General features: G+C 41.8%; 1 protein-coding gene across 1 annotated transcript in view; it reads left to right on the top strand.

Annotated features, from left to right (window-relative positions):
• Window positions 1-17,941, top strand: part of CACNA2D2 (calcium voltage-gated channel auxiliary subunit alpha2delta 2) — a 1,734,543-nt gene that overhangs the window by 1,662,284 nt on the left and 54,318 nt on the right. Inside the window, exons 24-28 of the mRNA XM_029599532.1 lie at window positions 6,526-6,623; window positions 8,253-8,343; window positions 9,234-9,296; window positions 14,289-14,392; window positions 17,587-17,685. Coding sequence (XP_029455392.1) covers window positions 6,526-6,623; window positions 8,253-8,343; window positions 9,234-9,296; window positions 14,289-14,392; window positions 17,587-17,685 — 455 coding nt within the window. The remainder of the gene's footprint in view (window positions 1-6,525; window positions 6,624-8,252; window positions 8,344-9,233; window positions 9,297-14,288; window positions 14,393-17,586; window positions 17,686-17,941) is intronic.

Genomic DNA, 17,941 nt, shown 5'->3' with positions numbered 1-17,941 from the left:
TTTAACATTCAATCTAGTTCCAAATTTCAAACTTCCAGGCTGACTGGAAGTAACTCTCCATCTATGTACACTTGAAAATCAGATCTAACTCAGAAACAGTGGCCTTGCCTACCTAGAATACCCAGATTTCACACAATGCAAATTTGTTCTCCTTTAACCAGCCTGTAACCGCAGCGAAATGTTGTTTGACCATTTTTATATCTCCTGACCTATTTTCTTTTCCTTCATATCTTCATTACTACAATTCTTCTTAGCAGCTTCTTCAACATCTTCTGTTTCTTTTTTTTTTTTTATCTGCAAAAGAACATATAAATGCATGCCAGCACAGAAAAAAGAAGAAAACATCCTGTTGATTTCAGATTCAGTTCACCCATACTGCTCTGAGGAAGGTTTCCCATATGGCCTTTGGGTATGGGTACAAACACCTCGTGCAAACTGGCCTGGCAAATCATGCACTACAGGACCACTGGCATAGCCCACTAGATAGAATGGCACTCCCAAACTTTGGTGCTGCCTCTATTACCTCCCCCTTCAATTAATAGGTACACTCTACTTATCAGGCTACACATGGGAGGTTGTGGCTTTCAACCATGGGGATAGCTTGCAGCACCTGATCAGGAGTGGAGGCCTGGCTGTACTTGAGGTGCAACAGTGGATGGCTGTCTTCCACCCCAGAGCTTGCAGAATCAGACATGGTGCCAGCTGGGAAGCAATGCAGCTCCAGTGGTGAAGCGTGTCAAGGAACAAGCAGAGATAAAGCACTGTATCAGGCAGTCTCACAACGCTTGCTCACGACAGGCCTCAAACCTTTGGTGCAGGCTGAGGTCAATGGATTTCTTGCCTTACTTATGCTGCTTGTGCAAAATACTATATCATCTCATCACATAGAGGTTGCTATGTCACTGTGAACTAAACATCATCCAGAGCTGGATTCCAACAGGGGATCACTCTCCCATCTTGTCGAATTTTCCATGTAGTTGTTAAAATGTCCAAAACACATAGAAATATAACAAAAGTCCTGTTGTTTGTCCCAAGACTCTGTTCAGTCAGGCAACAAATTTGTGTAATTGACAAATGAAAAATCTGGTAATAACTAGTATACAATTAGTATCTGTTATTATTCGTGATAGTTGTGGGTGGATCCTTGGACCGGTGGCAGATGACCACGCCCACGGGGGAAGATCCCGAGAGGGACCACCGGTCAGGCTCAGAGTTGGGAGACAAACACACACCAGTTCTTTTATTAAACAGTTCTTGAGAACCACCAGAGGTGGCAGCAGTGAGCTGGAAGAGCCCGGCTGGGCTGTAGTCCCTCAGATACTGGAACTGTGATCCCAGGAAAGCTGAGCTGTAGAGAAACTAAGATAGTGAGTAGGCAGAGTAGGCAGAGTTCAGGAACAGAACCTGATGTTAACACTCACACTGTATTCTCTTAGAACAGCCCAGGAGCTGGAATGAAGTAGGCCCTCGAGGAGCGAGTACCTGGTTCCAGGGAAAGCTCTGAGAGAGAGATGGTAACTCACTGGTGTTGTAGGCAGCGGTGACTTCCTGACAGCAGTTATATTCAGTAGCAGGTCCGGGAACGTGGGCCCTCGAGGAGCGAGTACCGGTTCCAGACTGCGACCTGAAAAGCAAGAGAGAGAGAGAGGCCCCTGAGGAGCGGGTACCCCTGGTAAAGTCCGAGGAGGCAGAGTAGCAAGGTATGCGGAGAGCAAATCCCATCCGCAGCGATACCTGGAGGCATCTAAGTAAGAATCCCTTTGCTAACTTGATTCGTTAGCGAAATGAAAGACCTTTAAATATCCGAAGATGATGCTGTCATCTCAGGGGGACGCCCCTGAGGTTCGCGCCACTGCTGGTACTTGAGTCGGGGCCGTGCTGCGCGCCCGCCCTTAGGCCTCAGGAGAACAAGGTGGAAGGCAGCGTCTAGCCGGTCCGGGAACGCCAGAGGAGGTTGGCAAGATGACGCCGCGGCAGCCAAACTTCCATCAACCCAGGAGGGAGTCGCCAAAGAGGTAAGGAGGGCGGAGTGGAGACAGGCAGCGATGGTCACAACAGTATCCAACAAATAACTAGTTATAATTTGACTCTTTGCTGCCTAAAATCACTATAATTGTAATTGCTCTAATGTATAATTTTACTGTTAAAAATATAAACTTTATTCATTACTCAAATTGCCAAAAAGAATAAACTTTTTATATAATAGAGGGAAGACCTCAGTATTGGCAAAGGATCCAATTATCTCAGAAACTTCTTGTGAGCCAATTATTCCAGTCACTGGTCTTTTACCCTCTTAGTTTTATTTTTTCATTAAACATTCTTTTAGTTGACTTCAATTGGTTTCTGCTTTCCCACATCCTAATGGACTCTCAGCTGAACAATTCTCCCCAGCTTCTTGAATCACAACCTTCTCTAGCAATCTTTCACATGGGTTTTACAATTACAGAATAGAGTCCCAGCAGCTTGGTGGCAATGCTCTGCACTGCCATCTGGAGGGACATGAGTTAACTTCTTAGTTCAGGTCTTTCGTTCCCAGGGTCAACCACCACTAGAATGCTACAGAGACAGCATTCATATCCTCTGGGAGGGGAGAAGAAGTCATAGTCATTATGCAATTGTGACACTGAGTAGCCAGATTTGGGGCCCAAAGAAGTAGGAGAAGACTGCTGGAAATAAAAGAAATAAGAGCCTTGGCGGAGGGTGGTCATGGTCATACAAAGCTAAGACTTCAGGTGTGCCAACTATAAGATTGGGGACTATCACTGGCAGATTATTCATTCGATTTTGAGAATTGAAAAAGAAAAAAAGAGTGGATAAAAACCGTGTTTCCATTTGTAGCTACTGGTAACTTTACAACATGTGTGAAAATAACAGAAAAACTTTCACAAAGTCCCAGATAATAGGACAAATATTATGAAATCCCATATGCTTCAAGAAAAGTATGCAGTCAACATATCACAATCACACACCCAGCACATGATTAACTAGATACATTTAGAGTGAGTATGATGACAACTCTGTTCCCTTAATAAATGATTCTCTGATACCTCTTTGCATTTTTATCTCTGTGTATTTTAATATTGTATTTATGTTTTAACTTTGATATGATTCATTATGTATTTTATGATTTTTATGATGCTCTTAACTGTTTTTTTGTAAACTGTTGTGATTGACCACAGTATGACGGTATAAAAATAAAATTAATCAATTAATTAATTATAAAAACAAAAACATATTGAAGTGGCATTGCTCACGCTGCAATTAAAGCAACTGAGAAACCCTAAAATTCCAGAATTATTGGCAAAACTTAGGGGTAGATTTACAAACAGCGCGAATTGGCGTACTTTTGCTGGCGCATCAGGCGCAAGCAAAAGTATGCGGGATTTTAGTAGATACGCGCGTAGCCGCTAAAATCCTGGATCGGCGCGCGCAAGGCTATCGATTCTGTATAGCCGGCGCGCACCGAGCCGCGCAGCCTACCCCCGTTCCCTCCGAGGCCGCTCCGAAATCGGAGCGGCCTCGGAGGGAACTTTCTTTTGCCCTCCCCTCACCTTCCCCTCCCTTCCCCTACCTAACCCACCCCCCCCGCCCTGTCTAAACCCCCCCCCCTTACCTTTGTCGGGGGATTTACGCCTCCCGGAGGGAGACGTAAATCCCCGCGCGCCAGCGGGCCGCTAGCACGCCGGGACGCGACCTGGAGGTGGGTCCGGAGGGCGCGGCCACGCCCCCGGGCCTGCCCCCGGAACGCTCCTGACACGCCCCGAAAACGCCGCGCGGTTCGGGCCCGCCCCCGACACGCCCCCCTCAGAAAACCCCGGGACTTACGCGAGTCCCGGGGCTCTGCGCGCACCAGTAGGCCTATGTAAAATAGGCTCACCGGCGCGCAGGGCCCTGCTCGCCTAAATCCGCCCGGATTTGGGCGGATTTAGGCGAGCAGGGCTCTTAAAATCCGGCCCTAAATGAATAAAAGTTTGGAGTCTTTGTCTCTCTCCTAGCCTGTGTTGCTTCTTTCCCTTCTATGATTTACTTCCATTTTCAGCCATGCGGTTCTCATTTAGTTCTATTTTCTAACATAGCCTCCTATAAATTGTAATCAGATATGACTTTTTAGAAGTCATGGTCTCATTTGTGATCAAGGTAGATATTGATTTTAGAGAGGGTTTAGAGTCTGTTTAATCTGGAAATACAAGATTTATGTAATTAGACCTTCCTAAAGGCATTATGGATGTTTGGAGGTAGTAGGATGTCGAAAGGTTATTAATATAATAGAAAGTTTTGTGATGATGTGACTCGTTTGTTAAAGACATGTTGGGTAGGTTGTTTTATATGTATGAGGTTTTTGTTATTTTATGTTCTGAAGGAGTTTTCGCATTATGATTGCTTTTTAATTTAGTTTTGTTGTGATCCACTTTGAAGTGGCTGCTTAGGCCATGTAAGGCCTAATATAATTTTGCTGCTCCCTAAATCATCATTTCATTCTCTTGTCTAAACAACCATGGTTTTTATCCTATCATCCCCCACTCCGCCCTTCGATTTTCCAAGGTTTCTTATTTGCTGGAGGATTTTTTTCTTTGTCTTACTTGCTGATTTGTTACAGGATAAATTTGAATAACTACATAGTAACATGTTCCCTCAGTGCTGGCTTGGGAGAGACAGATGTTTTTAGATCTTAAATGCTAAGCAGAGTTTGGCCTTGCTAGTACCTGGATGGGGGATCACCAGGGAAGATCAGGTGCTGTGAACTGCCGAAAGCAAGGGTAAATCTCTTCAATATTTTGCTAAGAAAAAGTCACAGCACATTGATACCAAAAGTCACAGCACATTGATACCGAAACATAGAAATGATGGCAGAAGAAGACCAAACGGCCCATCCAGTCTGCCCAGCAAGCTTTCGCACTTTTTTTTTCTCTCACATACTTGTGTTTCTCTTGGCTCTTAGTAACCTTTTTTATTCTATTTCCCTTCCACCCCCACTATTAATGTAGAGAGCAGTGTTGGAACTGCATCTAAGTGAAATAGCTTAATTAGTTAGGGGTATTAACCACCGCAATAAGCAAGCTACACCCATGCTTATCTGTTTATTCAGTTCTGTTTATTCAGTTCTTGTTGATTGTTACCTGAATATAGATCCACCTTTCTTCATTCCCCCCTGCCGTTGAAGCAGAGAGCCATGCTGGCTTTGCATTGAAAGTGAAGTATCAGTCTTGCTCCCCTGCTGTTGAAGCAGAGGGCTATGCTGGATATGCGTGAAGTGTCAAACTTCCTTCCCTGCCGTTGAAGCAGAGCGCTATGCTGGATATGCATTGAAAGTGAAGTATCAGGCTTATTTGATTTGGGGTAGTAACCGCCGTAACAAGCAAGCTACTCCCCGCTTTTTTGTGAATGCAAATCCTTTTTTCCACATTTCCTCATTGCCGCTGAAGCTTAGAGCAATGTTGGAGTCACATTAACCATGTGTATGTTTATTGAATAAGGGTATTATCTCCAGGTAGTAGCCGTCGTTCCCGTGAGCCACCCACTCTTCATTCACATCCTCTAGACTTTATGGATCCACAGAGTTTATCCCATGCCCCTTTGAAGTCCTTTACAGTTTTGGTCTTCACCACTTCCTCCAGAAGGGCATTCCAGGCATCCACCACCCTCTCCGTGAAGAAATACTTCCTGACATTGGTTCAAGGATAGGAAATAAACAACAGAAAGAATCACATCCATGTTCCTCCCCAAAAGGGTACAGAACAGGGGAATGAGCCTAAAGCACTACTCTGCTGCTGATCTAAGGTGGATCCTCTCAGCAGTGCTGATGCTTTGTTTATATGGTAAGATTGCTAAAACCCTGACTGGCTTGTATCACATATTTCAGTTTGGCATAAACTGTTCCCTAGCTAATCAGGAGCTTTCTTTTATAACATAAAGAGTCCTTCTTGCCTAATCTGATTATTCTAAAGTAGGGGAGGCCCTCTTTATGGCCTGTAAGAATTCCTTTTCTGCTTTTCTGAGTCCAGGTGCACACTAGGGTCCTCAGGTCCTAACCTAACATAATAAATGCTTAGGTGGTACAAATGCCTCCAAGCTAGTGCAAGCATTTACCTGTGTTGTTTCTTTTTTATGTACCTTATGACATTTTTCTTCTCACTGGCAGTTGTGTGCAAAACGTTAGCTCATATAGCAACTTTTGGTACTGTGCACCATGCATGGACACAAACCTACCCACGTATGCTGACACCGTGTTCACTGGCGCTTACCCACACTCACTAACAACCACCCACCTATGCATACTCGCATGCACCGACACCCAACTTTGTGCATCTACATGCAAGGATGTGCAGCTGTGCACACTCACACTGATATGCACAGACGCCCATACACTTCACCACCCGCTCACATATTCACTCACCCACCCCGACACTCACCCACATACATCCACACACAGCAGGGCATTCCAAAATCCAAGGGGAAGAAATCTGACCTGCGCTTTTTCATCCTCCAACCCCTAAACCCTCAAATCCTCCTTCCCCCAAAAACCAGAGAATATTGCAAAGATCTTGAGCCATCGGAAAACAACACAGAGTTCCGTGAAAACTTTATCGCTCTCATGGAAAAGGTGACTCCGGACTCCAAGCAGTGTAAGTACAATGTAAAGGAGCAGCATGATGGGAGTGATCAGGGAATTGTTACAGAAATAATGAACCTTTATTTCATGTACAGACATAATGAGGCTTCTCTGAAGTAGTCACATAGCTCCAGGGGACCTGTGCCAGGAAGAGGTATACGGATAGTTTCTGTGGATTGAGACTCCAAGCTTCAGCTTAATGAGGGAGGGAAATGGGCAAGGTTCGCCACTATGATGTCACAAACGGCCTATGTGCCTAGCATTTTTCTCATAGACACAAATTGGGAATGGTACATGTGGACCTTAGTGTTGCTGTATTTACTGCTCCTGCCAGAATGGTAAGTAACATTTCAGGGTCCCAGTACGGATAAGCCCATCAGAATTCCTGGAAAATAGATAGTCAAGCCTTCTCTTATTTCTGTGCTTTTCTCACTAACTTTGCAGTGTTCTGCAATTTGTACTCCCTCTAGTTCTGTTATGGAGGTGCTGCACAAAAATTGCCAAACACACATCTGCAAAAGCTGGAGAGAGCCAATAAAAATTATAAACACAAGGAGGTCGATATTGAAAAGTCGTTTAGATGGATAACTTAAAAGTAATCGCTAAATGGCTAAACCGTGATATTTAATATAGCTGGATAAGTTGGTGGGGCGTTCTGGGCATGATATCCAGCTAACTCTGGTCACACCACAGGGCTATTCTAAAGTTAGCCGGGTATACTTATCTGGCTAACTTTAAGATAGCCGGGTATATTTAGCAGCACTACCACACCACTGAACATGGCGGTTAGGTTAGCCCGATAAGTGCATCCGGCTAAATTACCAAACCACTCAGCGGCTGAATATTGACCCCCATAGATGTCAATTTTTGAAGATATCCGTGTATGTAGGTTAGCCAGATAAAAGTTATCCGGCTAACTTACATGAGATAATCAGCAGCATAACTATACTGTGCCTAAGTTAGCTGGATAAGTAGTGCTGCCCCAATCTGCCCAATTTTATCCGGCTAAGCAACGTTTGAATATCAGCCTCATAGAATAGGACGACAAGTAGGAACCTTAAGAGGTCACCACGTCCACCATTCTGCCTCCAGGAAGGATCTCCTGTAGCTATTTCAAATCAGATAGATTTTTGTCTAACCTGCTGCTGAAAACCTCCAACAACAAAGATTCCATCACTATGCTAGATAATTTGTCTGCCCTCAGAAAATTCTTCCTAATATCTGTTATAAATATCTCTTGTAATTTAAACCCATTACTAAATGGTGAAGGATAACAATCAATTACCATCCTTATTGCAATGCTTACTGTCCCCTCCCCCCCATCACGATGGACCCTCATTGGCCTTAGGCCATGAAGGAGCCTCGCTATCACCAAGGGTGTGATAGACCCTCTCTGGCAATGAGGTGACTGTGATAGGACAGGAGAGAATGCTGGATAAGAAGTTAGCAATTGATCCACATTTTTAAGTCCCCCGCCAGAAACAATCTAATGTAGTTCCTGCCTGAGAGAGGTGATAGATCACTTGAACTTGATATTTGATGAGGATCAGTTGAGTGGTAAAGAACTAGAAACTTCATTGCAAAAAAAGGAGCGAGAGAAACAAAAATTCTTTTTTTTTTTTTTTATTTGTAAATTTCATAGGTGATAACTTTCTCCTGCACAACCTGATCCTGGATACAGGAATCTCTCGGCAACTGGCAGACAGGGTCTGGAAGGACAAAGATTTGCTCACGTATGTATCTACTCCCCTGCTTTGTTATTTAGAAAGTTCCTCCCAATATCATTCATAAACATCTTGTATAATTTAAGCCCATTACCTGTCCTTTGCTCAGTGGAAGGGAAGAAGAGTCAATCGATATCTACTCTCGTGTGCATCTGCTTTCGTCACAAACTTTCCAATGTCCGGTGCAGAGTGGGCTCTGCTACTGCGAGGAAGCTCACACTGCAGCAGTCACACCAGGCACTGATAGGGCAGTACTAGGAGAGGTAGCTCACCCCAGTACGCTGGTAGTAACACACCAGGAGCCTTGAGCAAGCTCCTACCAGGGTCTCACCTGCTGTGAGGTTTTCTCATTATTTCTTGTTTTTATGGATGTAGAGATGAGGCGAGATCATGGAAAGATGGGGTGCGGGAGCAAAGGCAAGGCTTCAGTGAGGCAGGGAGTTAGAGAGACCACATATGAACAGGGAAGGGATGAAATTACAGAGGAACAGGGAGGGAGAAAGACCACAAAGAAGCAAGGAAAAGGTGAAATCAGAGAGAGACAGAGAATGGGATGAGGACAGGGAGGGGAGGAAAAAAAAAGTAAAATCACAGAGAGATGGGGCAAGTCTAGAGAGAGGCGGGGGGGGGGGAGGGGGACAAGGACGCTGCGAGATGGGGGGGGGGGGGAAGTGAGATCACAAAGAGATGGAAGGTGGGGGACAAGGCCACCGAAAGATGGAGAAGAGGTAAGATCACAGACAGACAGCAGTGGAAATGGGAAAGCCACAGAGAGATGGAGAGGGAATGAGATCACAGAGAGAAGGGAAGGTTATATGGGCTAAAGAATGAGAAAATGTTAAGACCCTGGTTGATTATGGTGTAACTGTGGGAATTATGCCTTTGTCTTTTCTTTGCAGGTATGGACTTCTGGCTGTGTTTTCGGCTACTGATGGTGGAATCACTAGAGTTTTCCCAAATAAGTGAGTGTCTTCAGTTTCTGCCCTTTCACACATCAGCCTGTGAATGGCATCCTCAGCACATCTGATGCTAAGGCACTCCCCCTGATCTTTCACTGCTAAGAGATTAAAAGCAGCCATTAGGCTAGGGCAGAATTATGGCCGATTATGAAACAAGAATCTCAAATAGAAATATTAATTTCTTTAGTTTCTATGTTTCATTTGTTTTCTATAGCTGTTAGTAACAGGCTTCTGATTAACATGTTGACAGTAACGGCCTTCAGAACAGGTTCTCTTCTAGTGTTGATGATATCATCACAGTGGTCGGGGAGCCACAGTCAACTGTGAAATATACACTTTAAAATAACTGGAAAAATTGAAATGGATTAAATTAATGTTGAGCCTGAGATACCTGCTTCACAACTGAAAATTATTTTCTGTCACAAATTAATGGTCATCTGGAAAGGCTCAATAATGGAGCAGGGACTTAGGAACCAACACAAATTATAAACGTCCCTTAGTGTAAGGCACTGTAGCTAGATTACCAATTTTGGTGAAACTACTAAAACATGAAAGCACTAATTAGTTTAACATACAAGAACTTTTTCATTGCAATAAAAATGAGGAGAATTGCACAGTGGCAGCAGCACAGGAATGACTCTCTTCTTGGTTTTTCTGAGCTCTGTGAGATTTTTCCATCTCATACTCGTGTAGCTGATTTGTCTTGCTCTCTACAGAGAACATCTGTTACAGGTGAGCAACTTTTCTGTCTCCAAGGATTTATTGAAGAGATCCATCAGTGGATCTGCTAGAACCTCTCTGAGCTCTCTCAATTTTCTAGGATGTATTCCATCTAGCCCATAGCTTTTTCCACTTGCAGTTTTGCTAATTCAGTACAAACCCTTCCTTCTGTAAATGGTGTAGCATCTACCCCACTACAATATGTACTTCTGCCAATAATCAGAAACCTTCTTCAGTGAATACTGAACAAAAGTATTTATCATCTCTGCCTTTTCTTTATCCTCGTTCATGCATTCCTCCTATTCTCTTCTCAGTTTTATAATCCCACCTCCACACTTCCTTCTTTCATTGACATATTTATTTATTTATTTACAGGCATTTATAAATCATCTTCCACATCAAAACAATTGTTCAAAGTGATGAACAATTAATTTTAAAAAAAGCATAATAAATACACATCAAACAACTAACAAAATATACACATAAAATAACCTGAGCCATATTTCTATCATCAACACCTTGGAGAAAGCCTATAAAAACGGCTAGTGTACAGATGAGATTTATTTACCAACCAACCACCAGTAAATTACCCCAAAATCAATGCCTCTTTTCCATCAACAAACCTGACAATCAACCAGCCGTGATCTCCAGAGAACCCTTTCACATCTCTAATAACATCAACCAGGTCTTTAATTTTTTCTAAATTTCAATAAATTGGGCTCTGCTTTCAATTCCAGCGGTAAGCTCCATAATTCCAGAGGTAAGTTCCATAATTTTGGCACTGCCGTTGAAAATGCTCTGTTTTGTAATCTTAGTATCTAATAAAAGTTTTCTCCTTGCTTTACCTCTTTAGCTATTCTTTCTTCCACTTGTGTCTTTGCCATTTTGGTTGTGTGCCTCCTACCTCTTTCATTGTGATAAGATATTGTTCCTATGCTCCTCTTTCTGAGATAGTTTGTACATTTTTAATGTCGATCTTTTTGTCCTTATTTTTTGTTTTGAAAACCTGTCAGTCTCTTTTTCTTTTATTTTTAATTTACTTTCTTTGCATGCAAATTTGTTGCTTTTTCTATAATTCTTTTAAGTTTAACCCACTGTTTTTCCAGGTCACATACATCCTCACCCTCACCCTCATTAAGATACATTCTCAATTTACAAAAGTCAGTATTTTTTAAATTTGGGACCTTGACTTTTGTATGAGTCCTCTCCACCTTGGCAGTTATATCAAATCATGCTGTCTGATAATCACTAGTAGTCAGATTGGCTCCTACTCAGTCATTAGAAATGCTTTCTGCCCCTTCCCTCCTGGGTTCTATCAACATTTGTCTGAGAAGAATCCCATGAAGAGAGTCCCATAAGCAAATATCTTGGATTGAGATATTATTAATTAATCTAAGTGACTGTACTTTATATGTTTCCTGATGTATCTGTTTATATTGTTTTTTGGGATATGATATGTCTTGTGATTGCATGCACTGTTTAATATTAGTAGTAATGTAAACCACTTTGATAAGATTATTTAAAAGTGGGTTATCAAGTAAAAATAATCATTAATATAATATTCTCTGGTGCTTAACAGTAAAGATAAGAAATAAACTCTTGCATTCTTAACAAGTTACTCACTTGTTGCGTTATTGCCATCTCATAAAGAATTGATGAGGTGGTACTCCAGTTGTTAAGAATCTAAGAAATCACCTTGTTAAACCTATAAATATATACATTTCAGGGGTGCTTTTGAAAACCCCCACAGAGGAGGTGTAGCTGAAACTTGGCTCAGTCTTCTAGCTGCCTGTAACATAGGCCTGGATTTATCAAAATGCACTAAATATTGCATGCAATAGGGGTGTGTTTTATGGTAATAGGCAGTTTATTGTGCTAATACCTATGTGAAGTGCAAATTGTGATAACTTTTTCATACTTTGTGATAAGTGCCAGAATTGGTGTATTTCCTACGTACATCCACTGGGAGAACCATGCTTAGGGGAGAGAGAGAAAGAGAGAAAGAGAGAGAAACTAGCCCTAATGCCTGCATCCTAGGTAGGTATTTATATCTCTATAGGAGGCCCACCTAGTAACTCGAGGTGAGGTTTAGGTATTAGTATAGGGGTTAGGGGCCACTTTGACATTCAAAATGAGACGTACGAACAGAACAGTGCTCTCTTGTGAAGATTTGATGACCTTCTGAGTGAGGAAACTCACCCAAAGATGAGATTTGTACAATGTTCTCTCAACCTAGCTTGATGGGCTCTCTACCTGGGTAACATCAGCTAGGTTGAGAGAACATAGCACTAGAGATGTGAATCGGAACCGGAATCGGTTCGGATTCCAGTTCCGATTCACATGTGGGGTTTTTTTACATCGGGCCCGATCACGGTTTTGTTTATCGGCTGTGCCCGAGCCGATAAACAAAAAACCCACCCCAACCCTTTAAAACTAACCCCTTAGCTTCCCCCACCCTCCCGACCCCCCCGACCCTCCCCCAAAAACTTTGCCCTTACCATGTGACAGGGTATCCGTGACATTGGCCGGACCCTGTCACATGGTAGGAGCACTGGATGGCCGGCACCATCTTGTGCTCCTACCATGTGACAGGGGCTGACCAATGGCACCGGTAGCCCCTGTGACATAGTAAGGGCAGAGGCTATTGGCGCCATTTTGAATACTGGCAGCCAATGGTCCGAGTGCAGGAGGTCGCTCCCGGACCCCCGCTGGACTTTTGGCAAGTCTTGTGGGGGTCAGGGGGGTCCCCCAAGACTTGCCAAAAGCCCCTGGTGGTCCAGCGGGGGTCCAGGAGCGATCTCCTGCACTCGGGCCATCGGCTGCCAGTAATCAAAATGGCGCCGATAGACTTTGCCCTTACTATGTCACAGGGGCTACCGGTGCCATTGGTCAGCCCCTGTCACATAGTAGGAGCACAAGATGGCGCCGGCCATCCAGTGCTCCTACCATGTGACAGGGTCCGGCCAATGGCACAGATACCCTGTCACATGGTAAGGGCAAAGGGCCATCGGCGCCATTTTGATTAGTGGCAGCCGACGGCCCGGGAGCGGGAGGATGGCCCGGAGTGGGAAATTGCACCCGGGACCCCCACTGGACCACCAGGTACCTGTAAAAAGTTTTTGGGGGCGTTGGGAGGGTGGGGAAAGCTAAGGGGTTAGTTTTAAAGGGTCGGGTGGGTTTAGGGGTTATTTTTGTGTGCCATTTTTCCCGCCCTCCCCCAAAATGATAAGGGAACCCCCACAATCAATATCATGGGGTTTTCCTATCATTTTGGGGGAGCCCCCGATTTCTGACGATTTTGAAAATATCGACGATATTTTCAATCGTCCAAAGCCCGATTCACATCCCTACATAGCACAAATCTCATCTTTGGGTGAGTTTCCTCACTCCAAAGGTCATCAAATTTTCACAAGAGAGTACTGTTCTGTTCGTACTTCTCACTTTGAATGTCAAAGTGGCCCCTAACCCCTACACTAATACCTAAACCTCACCTCGAGTTACTAGGTGGGCCTCCCATAGATATATAAATACCTATCTAGTGGGAGCGCATTGTGGTTAGATTCTCTCTCTCTCTCTCCCCCCCCCCCCCTCTCACACTCTCACATTTTTTGCATGCGAAAACACCATATAGCACTTTGATAAATGACCCCCATAGCTAGCTAGATTGCCCCCTCTGACCTTGCAATCAGGGATAGCTGTGAGCCAGCTAGTGCTGAAATTTCAGCACAATCTTGCTAAATTTCCCCTTAACCCTAGGAATGCATCGGGGGCAGCTAAATCTAGTGGCTTGATTTTGCCACTCTACAGGGAGATTCTAGCTGACTAACTCCTTAGTTAGCCAGTTTGATGTTGCTGAAAGTTATCTTCATAGAAAATATATATGTATACATACCAATAAACACATACACAGTATATATATATATACATTCATATGCAGAACAGACTGAATTGGACATGTAAGCTTTAGTCTGTTTGGTATTAATATTTATATATTAGTACAAAGAAATACTCCCTTATGTTGGGGGCTTGGGTGCACTGCAGCAGTAACATGTGAAACAAAGGAAAGGAAAGATGGCTGCCATTTCTGCTGCTGGCAAAAGAGAAACAGCACAGGGGTAGCCTTGGAAGAGCCTTCACTCCAGCTCTCAGCCAGCAAGGGTTCTTGTGTTGCCTGGTTCTCTCTTTTCTGAGATGGGGAGATTGGGGTTATGAGGTGAGCAAAATGAATGTAAAAAAATTAATTTTAGTTAAAGGGGTGGTGAATTTGTTCTCTAGAGCTGCAGAGGACTGGGAAGAGGATCCTGAACCTTACAATGCTGGATTCTATCGCAGAAGCCTGGATAATAAGGGTTACATCTTTAAAGCTCCTTACCGTGACTGTGAGTACTCTCTCCCGGTTTATTTGCCAGTTCCGTGGTGCTTTGCTCTCATAAAAAAAAGAGAGAAAAAAGAGTAGGAGAAACCTTATAGGATGCATTCCATTGACTATAACTTCTCTTTATACTGTAGGTAATCTTTAATGTTGGCTCTAAGAATGGGGAGGCTGTCTCGTATCATGTTAATAGAGATTAGTTGATCTAATCCTGTTGCCCTACATCTTCAGCCATCTTCCAGTCAGGCAGGATACAGCTGCATCACTCATCACTGAGTTGCTCACTCTCCATGGCCAAGGAGCACACTAGCCAAAGGAGCAGGAGACTCAATGCAGAGTCACACTGTCTTTTTCACAAGCATAATCTTGGACGTTTCCCCTCACTCAATCTCTGCCAAAGCATTTCAGAGACAGAATCATTTGATCTCTCTGCATAAGCTATGGAAACTATTTTCTCTGCTGTTTCTCCTCCATGCACATCAGTGGAAGCGTGTGCTGCTTTTTTTTTAAATGTTACATTGAGCAAGGTGAGATGGGGAGGGGGGCAAGAGATAGTAAAAGTAGTGTGATTCACGACAAGAGAGGTTAACAAAAAAGAGGGTAATTATGAGAAAAAGAGTGGAGGCAGGATAAGGAAAGTGACCAGGAGATACTTCAATGGTTCCAGGTACACTGGAATGTTTTATCTCAATCCAGTTTTAAATGTAGTCACAGCCCATAACTTAGACTTCCTATAGAATTGCCACCCTGGGTCAGCCAAACAAGCTGAGCTAATCCTAATTATGTCCTGCTAAATGCATGGAGATTTGTAGTTCTGATTTTCCCATTGATTGCCCTAGAAAAATCAGAAGTACAAATCCATGTATGCAATGGATCAGAAACAGGACTAGATCAGCCTGTTTGGTTGACCATGGTTGAGGTCAGAGCCTGTCAAAGACAATATGGTCAGTGGCACACTGAATGGAGTGGGATAGTGGCATGTGGAGTGGAGAGAGTGATCAGGAGTGCATGGATGGAGAGCATGGTCAGTGGCACGCAGAATGAAGAACACTACCAATGGAGAAAACAATATAGAGAGAAATATTTTTAACCAATATAAAGAGAAATCATGTTTCTAACCAATTGAAATTATTTTAATCCATTCTTATCTAATTACATAATAAATCTAATACTGATACACAAAAATACAAAAGTATTTAAATGTAATTACAAATATTTAAATTCAAAGATTTTAATTAACAAAAAAAGTATTTTAATTAGCCCAAAAACTTTAGTGGATGTAAAAGACATAAAAATAGAATCAAAAACATTCATTCAACTTCACTCAAGAAAAACATTGCATTCACATTCACCATTCATAAACCCATCCCATATCACACTCATACTAAAAATAAAAAATTTAAGTTCCTTCTAAATCATATATTAATCTTGAAGTATCAGATCTTCAATATATTTTGATGTATAGATGAAATATCTTCTTCCTCAACACTACTTCTTTTCTGCAATTCCCCACAAAGATTTCTTCATTTCACCCTACAGATCGAGGGCTTCCTCAGAGGAATAATTTTCAAAATTATACTCGTGCCTATAATTAATATATATTATATATTATATATTATATATATATATTGAAATCTCAATAATTGTAAGAATAAAATCCATTCAGTATAAAAATATATTCAATATACCTCCCAATGGTATTTGTTTCCAAATATCTGATGTCTATGATAAATATCTCCCAAATGTATTTCATTTAACTTCTTGTCTACATCTCAATAGCAGAATACTTAAACAATCCAGCTGAATGTCCACAATATATTATCTAAATTAAACACATACCAAAACATAAATTAAAACTGAATTATGCACATATATTTCTATAATATTGATATAGCCATACATATCCTTGGAAGCAACAAAACCAGCAAGCTACTTACCGTCAAACACTGATGATTGAGTGTCTAGCGTCAGCGGTTCAACATAAGCTGACGTAGGTGAAGGCAAAATGCCTCAGTCTGATTGAATGGTTTTCCTATTTGTAAAGGGATTATGTTGATTGATTAACTATATCTTTTCAGTTTTTGAATTGATTTAGTATTTAAATGAGGCATTTTGTCTTCACTTACATTATCTTATGTTGAACCGTTGGTGCTAGATGCTTGATCATCAGTGTTTGATGGTAAGCAGCTTGTTGGTTTTGTTGCTTCCATGGATATGTATAGATATACCAATATAATAGGGTTATATGTGCATAATCTGGTTTTAATTTGTTTTGGTATCTGTTTTATTTAGATAATATATTGTAGACATTCTGCTGCATTGTTTAAGTATTCCACTATTGAGATGTAAACAAGAAGTTAACTGAAACATAGTTGGGAGATATTTATCGTAGACATCAGACATTTGGAAACAAATACCATTGGGAGGTATATTGAATATGTTTATATATATTGAATGAATTTTATTCTTAGAATTATTGAAATTTCCATATATATATATATATATTATTAATTATAGGCACAAGTATAATTTTGAAAATTATTCCCCTGAGGAAGCTCTCGATCTGAAGGGCGAAATGAAGAATTCTTTGTCAGGAATTGTAGAAAAGAAGTAGAGTTGAAGAAGACAATATCTCATCTATACATCAATATATATTGAAGATTTGATACTTCATGATTAGTACATGATTTAGAAGGAACTTATATTTATTATTTTTATTATGAGTGTGATATGGGATGGGTTTATGAATGCTGTATGTGAATGCGATGTTTTTCTTGAGTGAAGTTGAGTGAATGTTTTTGATACTATTTTTATGTCTATTACATCCAGCGATGTTTTTGTGCTAATTAAAATACTTTTTGTGTTGATTAAAATCTTTGAATTTAAATATTTGTAATTCCATTTAAATACTTTTGTGTTTTTCTATATCACTTTTAGATTTATTATGTAATTAGATAAGAATGGATTCAACGTATTTGAATTGATTAAAAATATGATTACTCTCTATATTGTTTTCTCTACTTGATTGTGAGAGAAGATAGATTGTATCCTTCATTGTTTCTAAACACTGCCAATGGTACATGAACTGGAAAAAAAACCAGTCAGGATTATATGTGGAATGAGCAGTCTGTGGTTTGCAGGATGGGAAGATGGAAAGGATATGGTGAATCCCAGTCACTTCTTTTTACTCCTTTGCTGTAGCCAGCTACAGAGCCATGAAATTGGAAAATAATACCATTGGGATCCTGGTCAGCACAGCCGTGGAGATCGAGATTGGTGGAAAGACCCTCAAACCAGCAGGTAAACAAAGGGATTGTCTGTGCTCTTAACTCGTCTTCTGGAAAGAGCCTGGATAAACAGGCCTGGAGGTGGGCCTGAGCTCTTATCATAAACAATAATTCAGGTTAGGGCTTGCACTAATGGAGCAATTTTCAGACTGCCCACCTAGTTGCAAAGTCTGCAGGTTCTTTGTGCTGGTGAGTCTTGCACCTCATTAACAAAGGGAAAGACCTGCGTACCTTACGCCTGCTTTTTGTCTGTGTGCAGATTTTTGCTG

Source organism: Rhinatrema bivittatum, chromosome 4 (genome assembly GCF_901001135.1).
Source record: "Rhinatrema bivittatum chromosome 4, aRhiBiv1.1, whole genome shotgun sequence".
Classification (NCBI taxonomy): Eukaryota; Metazoa; Chordata; class Amphibia; order Gymnophiona; family Rhinatrematidae; genus Rhinatrema; species Rhinatrema bivittatum.
This window is presented reverse-complemented; position numbering and strand designations above follow the sequence as displayed.